Raw genomic sequence first — 10,700 nt, forward strand, 5'->3', positions numbered from 1 at the left:
ACTTTAACTCAAGTGCCACGTCCGCTCCTAAGACTATTGCTCCTGTATAGCAATAACATTTTTAAATAAAATAAAAACATATTGGGAGCAAAATATGAGTTGGTTTGCATTCTAAAACATCCATTTCCAGGTCACCATTTTGCTCCTTGGCAATGTCTTTTCAGCCCGTCAATGTTTTGCAGACTTAAAAATCTAGTGGTTTCTAAAATGTCAGCTATGGGATCCATGCATCTCTCGGACTGCCTCTGTTTAGCTCGGCTCTGTCCGTCTCTGGGGTTTAGGTGGAGGTTAGGGGTCTCTGGGGGTTAGGGGAAGGTTGCCAAGCACTGGTGCTGATTAGTGTTGAGACCTTGAACGGGTGCAATTCTGCAGTAGGTTAAATTAAAGAATCACCTTGGTTGCAAACTTGGAATTAGTATGATTTCATTCAAAGCGTCTCTTTGTGTATGTGGCTTAAAATGAGAAATCTTCTTCACGGGGTCTCTTCCGCTCTGTTTGATTGGCTGTTGGATGTGACAATGAGTCAGGCTGAATAAATCTTAGTGGAGTAGGCATACCCTTGTTTCTCTCTTTCCGTTGGGTGTAAACTTCCAGGTATTTTAGCTTGTCTGGAAGAGTGTGTCTTACGTTGCACAGTCTGCCCCATGGCAAGAGTCCGAACCCCCTCCAAACCTTGTTTCTCCCTCGCTCCTTGCCCTTCGTCCTTTTGAGATTTTTCCGGGCCTCTTCCACCTCCTCCTTCTCCTTATGTCCACCTCACATGACCACACACTTGCCCTTGAGCTTCTCTGCACGTTTCTGCTGCTTTGATTTGCCATCGATCTGGAGGCTGACAGTCCTGCGCTTCTCCAGGTTGAGCAGCTCCTGGAAGAGCTCCTTGACGTTGTGGTTGGTCTTGGCCGACGTCTCCATGAAGGCGCACTTCCACTTCTTGGACGTGGCCTCCCCGTCCGAGGTCTCCACCTCGCGCGCCGATGTCTCGTCACACTTGTTGCCCACCAGCATGATGGGACACGTCTCCAGTTCACCCTTGATCTGACAAACCTGCTCGTAGATGGGCTTGAGCTCCTCCAGGGACTGGCGGCTGGTGACGGAGTAGACCAGGATGAAGGCGTGGCCCTTGGAGATGGACAGACGCTGCATGGCGGGGAACTGGTGGCTGCCCGTGGTGTCTGTGATCTGTAGTGTGCAGATGCTCTTGTCGCAGCTAATCACCTGTCTGTACGTGTCCTCCACGGTGGGGATGTAGCTGTCGCGGAAGGTCCCCTTGACGAAGCGGAGAACCAGGGAGCTCTTCCCCACACCTCCGGCGCCGAACACCACCACGCGATAGTCGTTGCTCTGCTCCGGCATGATGATTGTTTATCTGGGGATCTGTATGGGAGCAGGAGACAACAATAGGCAACCTCTTGTTTACAAAAACAAAACTCTCTTGATTGATGAAAAAATATTTGCATTTCTTACAGTGCTTGGTATTAGTCGTACACCATTAATTCCTCCTTTTAGAATTGAAAAAGTGATTTAGTATGATGCGCCTGAATGGGAATTAGTTTAACAATGCACCAGAGATAGGCTGGCAAGACAGCAAACTGAAAAGGCACACCATCTAAGCAGCAAAATAGGGCCAGTTTGTTGCAGCATATTTTTTTTATTTTTTATTTTTTTACATCTTGGACATTTTTGTAAACCTTACTCCAAGTCCTCATTACGCTCTTAGAAAAAAAGGTGCTATCTATGGCTGTCCCCATAGGAGAACCCTTTGAAGAAAAACTTCCAGGTAAAACCCTTTTGTGTTCCATGTAACCCTGTCCAAAAGGGTTCCACTTGGAAGCAAAAAGTGTTCTCCTATTTTTTTCTAAGAGTGAACAGACTACTGCACAAATTCAATTCAGGAAGGATAATCAAGATGGTCCTGTGAGAAAATATGGAGACAGGCATGTGCCGAACCACAACCATTGTTCCTTCCAAATGTGTGCAAAGCAGGTGTTTGATTTTTGAGCCCATCAATTCCACCCATACCCATAACGGTTTTAGATTCCCAGCTAAAACTACCCAGTGTCATATGCTAACTCAGCATTCTCATTGGATCAAAGAGAGGGAAGTCAATGACTATGCAAGACCACCACAGGAAGGAAAAACTGAAAACATTACTGTCATTATAGTCTCAAAAGCCTTAGGCTTTAATTTATTTCACTACATAAACGTGTTTGTGGCGTCAATGAGCATAATTTCAGCTAATTCCATTCTTTATAGCCTACAAAATTAGAAGGTCAGGAAGAGTCCATGTCAGTGACTGGTTGACATAGCATCTACATCTTGAATCATACCAGTGCTTAAGGTGAGTGTTATGGTGTTCCTTTTTATATCGGAATAAATAACTAGATACTACTTTTGAGCTGATTATTTTAATCTGCATGGCTTTTAACGAGAACTGTTTGGTTCAGAGTAGGCTTCTTTAAATTCCATCCTTTTCGCGTTCAATTGAGAAGGCAAGGAGCCGCTGACGTGCCAAAGATGCAGTCTGGATGCAGGCAATTAGATGCGGTCAAAAACTACCGCATAGTGGGAACAATGGACTATACACCGCCCACCATCCTTATCCCCTCTTTTGTACCAATGTTATTTTATCGAAAATAATTAGATTAAGACAGGAAAAACAATAGCTAGCTAATAGACACGCGGATGTCAATGCGTGCGTGCATAAAGATTACATAATAATTTGGCACAGAATACTCACGTATCAACACAAACGATGAAAAGATGAAACTTTAGACTGTTGATCTCATGTTGTATCGAAGGGATTGAAATATCAGACAGTGCATGTCGTTCCGTCCGCATTGAGGTCTGCCTCTAAAAATCCATCTGTGTGTGGACTCGGGTATTTAATGCGCAGCTTGCAGGAGAGGAGATTTGCGTCTCTCTGTAGGTTTTGCTCCTCGTGACGTAGGGTGGAACCTCGCTGCTTTGCTGCTTGCCCTGCTGCAACACACAAACACCTCCAAGAAACCCCGCTGCGTGGGCAGCCTTGTGACTCATGAATCCATATCACCACCTATTCCATACAGAACACATGTTTTTAAACATATTTATTACTGAACAGTTGATCATCAACAAGTTGGCTATTCAACTCAGCCTAGGTTGGTCTATAGGTGTCTGGACAGTAGAACACTATTACAGTTTATTGTAAAATTAATTATTAAAATTATACATTTTATCATTGAATCTTCTGACTAAATATGGCAAACTAGGCTGTTGCTGTTTGCCTGTAGATGATATGCTATGGAAATGTACTGGTGCATAATTACTATATAACTTTAATACGCTCAATTATACATGACTGTTCTTAATTTCTATGAAGAAGCCACTTCTTATAGAGAACAGGTGGTACACAACATTATAAGCCAACTGCTTGTATTGCTACAGGCACATAATAAGCGACATAATCGGTTAGTAATTTGTGTTGCAGCCTTGCTCTGTATCAGCGTAGATTGTGACATAAGCATAACCCCTGAAAAAACTTTTTAAAATAACTTTTGGGGAACTAAGTCAGGGTCTCAACTTGCTATTGAGAGTAAGAATATTAAAATACACCAGGTGCAATTTCGACATGTGGTTGTGCATCAGCAATTGTTCTCTTGTTATGTCAGTCACTCAATTAGCTGACGATTAGCCATGTCAATTTTTAGGTTGGTAGTTAGTCTCGCCAGCTATCTAAACTTGTAGTAATCATAGCCGAATACTGACCGCCCTGACCTCAAGGGGGTGCCCCTTGATTTTGTTAGTCATTCTCACTCAGCTATCATATTAACATGGCAAAAGTCATGGCAAAATGTGTTGAATTGTAGGAATTTAGTTTTAAAGGCCCCCACCAGAGGTCCGGACCCTATTTTGACATATTTCCTGTCCTATAGCGGAATTTCTCGTTTAAGTTCCACCTCCGAAGAATGACGCAAGCTGCTAATACCTATTCACGAAATGTGGGTGGGAACGTTGTGGTGATTTCCACTTCGGAGTGGAGAAATAGCAACAAGTAGAGCACTGACAGCTGTCAGTGTAGCTAGCTAGCATGCTAACCTTACCAGTTTACAATTTATAAAATTATCTTCTTTTTTTATTTCTATACAGACTAGCAGAAAAATAATTGAAACTTGACAATGATAATTTGCTGGTAAAAAATTAATAAAAATAAAAAATAAAAAACGTACGTTTGCACCCTGTATTTTAATTTGCTCCATGGCTCAGGCGGTTACATGCAGATTACGGCGAAAAGTTGTTTGGCTCAGCTCAGTCGCGACTCGCGAAGAGGAAGAACTTTGTAGGTGTTTCTGAATAACAAACAATGCCATGCTGGTGGGTGGTAACATTCAAATAAAACCCAGCCCTAAAAAGAAACTAAGACTGAACAGTATTAAGACGTCATATCACAGGGGAAACACACGGCATTGGCACGGAAAAAAAGTTACCACTTTGGATTTCCCACTTCAACCCCAAATAATATTATTATATCATACTTTGACTAAAACTGTGACTTATTGACTAGAAATCGTTTTGCAACATCATGGGTAAGCTATGGGCGTCTTCTTACAGCTGTAAACAAAAGTGAATTTCGGCTTTAGTGGGTGTTTAAAACGGCAAAAACCCCTCTCCACCCCATGGCAAAATGGGTAGAATTGCAGGAAATTAACTTTGTGTGTTTTATATCCGCTGTCAAGAGAGGGGCCACTGAAATGTTTTGCCACGAGATGGGGGGCCCCCCCAGCCAAATCTCGGTTAGGGCCCCCAAAAGGCTAGGGCCGGCCCTGATTGTTTACACTGTAGTGCTGGAGAGTGGTTGCCAGGTGCATGCATATAAATGAGAGGAAGTGAAATAACAGTGTCATAGGCTTGCATCCCAAATGGCACCCTATTCCCTATTTAGTGCACTACTTTTGACCAGAGCCCTATGGGAATAGGGTGCCATTGGGACACAACCATAAAATGCCAACAGGTTGAAAAATACTGTTTTGACTCTTGTACACGCTTAGAAAAAAGGGGTTCCAAAAGGGTTCTTCGGCTGTCCCCATAGGAGAACCATTTTTGGTTGCAGGTAGAACTCTTTTGGGTTCCATGTAGATCCCTCTGTGTAAAGGGTTATACATGGAACCAAAAATGATTCTTCAAAGGGTTCTCCTATGAGGACAGCTGAAGAACCCTTTTAGGTTCTAGATAGCGCCTTTTTTAAACACCTTGACTCACCTGTTTTATTCAATACTTCATCCACAACTTCTACATTTTCTAATCAGGGGATGTAAGCTTGTTGTGTTGTCAGGGGGTTATGAGAGTATGCATCACCATGGTTTGGATATTTAAACTGCCATCAAGTATGGTTTCAATTCCCTATTTGTAGATTGATACATGCTAAGAGATTCCTTTTGCATCTGCAATTTCAAAGAATATTATGACACTAAAAACAGAATTCAGACAAGGTCTTTCTAAGTGCTCTCTTTTCAGAATTGGCAAATATGTGGCTAGAAAATGAAAAAGTGGAATTACATTTTACTCATTTAGCAGACGCTCTTATCCAGAGCGACTTACATGAGCAATTAGGGTTAAGTACCTTGCTCAAGGGTACATCGACAGATTTTACACCTAGGGGATTAGAAACAGCAACCTTTCGGTTACTGGCACAACGCTCTTAACCACTAAGCTACCTGCCGCCCTAGGTATAATGCATGCGCTTGTACTGTAATATATGGAAAGTTCTTAACGTATATAGTTGTTGTTATATCATTATGCATTGTTGCAATAGAAGTTCATTTGTTTGAATCCATAGTAATATGGCAAAGCAGAGAAAATAAAACCCAAGTGAAACACTTATCCATAGGCTATTACCTTTGTCAGCTGTAGCTCATCCAATCAGAACCAAAAAAACTGTAAGCCCTTGAAACCTATTTTAATTATTGCAGAATGCATGGAAGGTTTGTTAAAGATTGGAAACAATATTGTTAACACCGATAAAGGCCCGCAGTGCAACATATTGTTAGACGCTACAGATCTATTGATAGTTTTACAAAGACAAACCAAATTATACACTGAAGGTGCGCCAATTCTCTGGTCGTGTTCATTAGGCACCAAACAGAAGAAAACAGACTAAAACAGGGAGGGACTACCAGAAGTTTAGAAAATAAGAAATGCTACATTTTGTTTTCTGTTTCAAAATGTTTGAAGGCGTTTTACGTTTTGTACCCTAATGAATACAACCCAGTTCTCATCTGGAACAATGAATTGTCCTCTGCTGCTTTGCTGGCATTGGAGCCTGTATTGGGTTGTGTTAGCCTGTCCCCTGTTGGTTATAAGAGTTAAAGGAGGAAGAAACACACATATAGTGTTGAGATTGGGGCTTAGGTAGATGTTGCTCTTAAAGTTACATAACAAATTATTTGCTTCTGGGGGATGCTCCTGAGTCAAAAAGGGTCCCCTAATACCCTTTGCATACATTTAATCTAGAAATTACAGTATTTGACAGAGAGGGTCACACCTCCCCACGCCCATGAGTAAAAGCTTATTGCAAAGGTTTGTTAGCCTAAAATAAAGGATTGTGTGGTTAAATTAGGAAATATATGCAGTAAGATTGTATCAGATTTTATATAAACCATACAGTTCAAATGTAAGCCAAAATCTGAGGTAAAACAGTTAGCAACTAAACTTCCTTAGTGTACATTTATCCACTGATACGTGGTCAGATTGTTTTCTTCCTCCTGCTGGTGAAGATTAGGTTTGAAAGTACAGTATTCTGATCCTAGATCTGTGGCTAAGTGCAATTTATGCCTAGCCTCAGATACAGTAGCAATAAGAGGCGTAAACGTGCTTTGTGCACGTGTCGGGTGACATCACTTTGGAAGCAAAAAAATACTTGCTAAGTGCTCTCCTAAAATAGCTTTCAATAGCTTGTGGATGTGATAGTGTATGAGAGGACACTGCCAATGCAATCTCAGTCAACCTGAAACAAAGATTTCCACTATGCCCTGAAAACGTTTTGAGAACGTTCTGTGGTAAATCTCACCATGCTAGGCTGAAATGTCAAAAGGTTGTGTAATATTTCGACATGTTCCTGTGCTCTCGTTTTAGGTCTTTCTGTTTAAGTTTACCTCTCTCCAACATTTCACCACATAAAAGTAATGCATTTAGAAATGTAGCTGAAATGTTTGTATTTTCTTACAGGTAAATCATGTTCAACATGTTACTGATAGTGCTGGACAAATGAAGACCAACAACCAGGTATAAGACAAAATGGAGTATGATATCCAAATGCTCTCTATGAATTGTCTTGAGAACCAATATATTACAGTATGAAAAAGAATGCGAAATGTGAAAGCGGGACTCAGCTCTGTGATTCAGACCATAAACAGATGCTCTTGTCTCCACATCACTGGTCTGAAACACTGAACTGTGACACGTCACACCCTAACCCATCCTAAGATTAGATTGATATACAGTATATTATTGTATCGTCCCCACAATAGTATATGCATCGGTTGAAGCTCAATGTTAAATTCAAATCTCCCAATAATCATATCTAAGCCAATATGACACCAATGTCTATTAAAATTCGCAATTTTTAAAAACATTTTTTAAGTAACACAATAAAATAACAACAATGAGGCTATATACAGGGGGTACCGGTACTGAGTCAATGTGCAGGGGTACAGGTTAGTCGAGGTAATATGTACATCTAGGTAGGGGTAAAGTGACTATGCATAGATAATAAACAGCGAGTAGCAGCAGTGTAAAAACAAAGGGGCGGGGGGAGGGGGGGGTGTCAATGCAAATAGTCCGGGTGGCCATTTTATTAATTGTTCAGCAGTCTTATGGCTTGGGGGTAGAAGCTGTTAAGGAGCCTTTTGGACCTAGACTTGGCGCTCCGGTACCGCTTGCCGTCCGGTAGCAGAGAGAACAGTCTATGACTTGGGTGACTGGAGTCTTTGACAATTTTTTGGGCCTTCCTCTGACACCGCCTGGTATAGAGGTCCTGGATGGCAGGAAGCTTGGCCCCAGTGATGTACTGGGCCGTACGCACTACCCTCTGTAGTGCCTTGCGGTCGGAGGCCGAGCAGTTGCCATACCAGGCGGTGATGCAACCAGTCAGGATGCTCTCGATGGTGCAGCTGTAGAACCTTTTGAGGATCTGGGAACCCATGCCAAAACATTTCAGTCTCCTAAGGGGGAAAAGGCATTGTCGTGCCCTCTTCACAACTTTCTTGGTGTGTTTGGACCATGATAGTTTGTTGGTGATGTGGACACCAAGGAACTTGAAACTCTCAACCCGCTTCACTACAGCCCCGTCAATGTTAATGGGGGCCTGTTCGGCCCTCCTTTTCCTGTAGTCCACGACCATCTCCTCTTGCTCACGTTGAGGGAGAGGTTGTTCTTGGCCCAAGCAGATCTCTTCTTCTTATTGGTGTCCTTTAGTAGAGGTTTCCTTGCAGCAATTCGACCATGAAGGCCTGATTCATACAGTCCCCTCAGAACAGTTGATGTTGAGATGTGTCTGTGACTTGAACTCTGTGAAGCCTTTATTTGGGCTGCAATTTCTGAGGCTGGTAACTCTAATGAACTTATCGTCTGCAGCAGCGGTAACTCTGGGTCTTCCATTCCTGTGGCGGTCCTCATGAGAGCCAGTTTCATCATAGTGCTTGATGGTTTTTTGCGACTGCACTTGAAGAAACGTTCAAAGTTCTTTAAATGTTCCGTATTGATTGACCTTCATGTCTTAAAGTAATGATGGACTGTCATTTCTCTTTGCTTATTTGAGCTGTCTTTTACCAAATAGGGCTATCTTCTGTATACCCTACCTACCTTGTCACAACACAACTGATTGGCTCAAACGCATTAAGAAGGAAATAAATTCCACAAATGAACTTTTAAGAAGGCACTGTTAATTGAAATGCATTCCAGGTGACTACCTCATGAAGCTGGTTGAGAGAATGCCAAGAGTGTGCAAAGCTGTCATCAAGGCAAAGGGTGGCTTTTTGAAGAATCTCAAATATAAAACACTTTTTTGGTTACTACATAATTCCATATGTGTTATTTCATAGTTTTGATGACTTCACTAATATTAATTAATTAAATAAAAACCCTTGAATGAGTAGGTGTGTCCAAACTTTTGACCGGTAGTGTATATCATTAGGCTGTATGTATTTCTAGATATATTTTTGTAAATGTGTATTATTGTAGCGTCACCATCTTTATTGCAAAACTTTTAAAAAATTACACACATAACTTTAAGCTACATATTCATTTGACAGAGGTAATAAAGTACCCATTGATAAAACAGGACCAAACAAGTGTTTACATTTAGCAGACGCTCTTATCCAGAGCGACTTACAGTTAGTTATTTTTCATACAGGCCCCCCCATGGGAATCGAACCCACAACCCTGGCGTTGCAAGCGCCAAGCTCTACCAACTGAGCTACAGGGGGGCCTTAACACAGGTAAGCTAACAGTTACAGAAATCAGGAATGCAGACGGGCTCTATAAACCTCTAAATATGAGTGACTGTGTTCAACTCACCACCACCTGGTGTTATTTTGGGCATCTACTAACAAAAAAATGTATAGTAATTTATTTCTCAATTACATGTATTGCTAAATAAACAGGTTTAAGGAAATACAGGCAGTCGCCACATTACTACAAGACAAAACAGCTCTCTCAATCAAGCATGAATGTCTTGTAAGTATAAAAGCAAAGCTTGTTTTCATATAGCAATAAAAAAAGCTTTAAAATATAGGGGAATGGGACTAGTGTGGTGTGTGAAGAATCGAATACTTAAATGTGGTACAAATCACGTTATTACATCTTTACAGACGCTCTTATCCAGAGCGACTTACAGGAGCAATTAGGGTTAAGTACCTTGCTCAAGGGCACATCGGCAGATTTTTCACCTAGTCGGCTCGGGGATTAGAACCAGCAACCTTTCGGTTACTGGCACAACGCTCTTAACCACTAAGCTACCTGCCGTGTGTGAGAACCTCTTCTAAGAGTATGAATTAGGCTGTTTGAGAAGGTTTGAATCCTAAGCAACCTGCATACACATTGTTTGAAGTACAATAGACCAACACAGCTACTGTAGTAGGTCAAAGCTGTGTGCTGGAAAACCTTGGTAGAGCATGGGTGGAGTAGGCATTGTGGTGTTCATGTGAATTTTCTTTCTTTTTCGGCTTCAGACCAATGCCTACTTCTCACTTAAAATGTCATTTTTTTGTTTTTAATAGTATTGTATGCACTGGTTCAGTTTTCACTTGTTTTTACTTTGCAACAAATACTTCAACACTACATACTGTCTGTGTCTAAAATGGCACCCTATTCCCTATATAGTACACTACTTTTGACCAGAGCCCTACGGGCCCATTGTTACATCCTGTTCCTGTTAGATATCAAAATGTCTTAGGGAGCAGATATTTACTCGTAAGATTCCATAGTATCTCTGATTGGCATACATAACTGGTTACACACACACGCACACACACACACACACACACACACGAGCACAAGCGCATGCAAACACACAACAGTTGAAGCTATTTTGAAGCTAACGGGTAGTAGATTCCATAGTTTCTCCGTGTTAATGTGCAGTAGATTCCATAGTATCGCTGTTTTAATGTGCAATAGATTCCATAGTATCGCTGTTTTAATGTGCAGTAGATTCCATAGTATCTCTGTTT

General features: G+C 41.5%; 1 protein-coding gene across 1 annotated transcript; it reads right to left on the reverse strand.

Moving 5' to 3' along the window:
* Positions 1 to 756: 756 nt before the first annotated feature.
* On the reverse strand, positions 757 to 1,353 carry diras2 (DIRAS family GTPase 2; the record flags this gene model as incomplete). The annotated part of the gene is made up of 1 exon (XM_084159416.1): positions 757 to 1,353. One exon carries the CDS (start codon positions 1,351 to 1,353, stop codon positions 757 to 759), a length of 597 nt encoding a protein of 198 aa, XP_084015542.1.
* Positions 1,354 to 10,700: the final 9,347 nt, after the last annotated feature.

Source organism: Coregonus lavaretus, assembly GCF_964263955.1.
Source record: "Coregonus lavaretus genome assembly, chromosome: 4".
Taxonomy (NCBI): Eukaryota; Metazoa; Chordata; class Actinopteri; order Salmoniformes; family Salmonidae; genus Coregonus; species Coregonus lavaretus.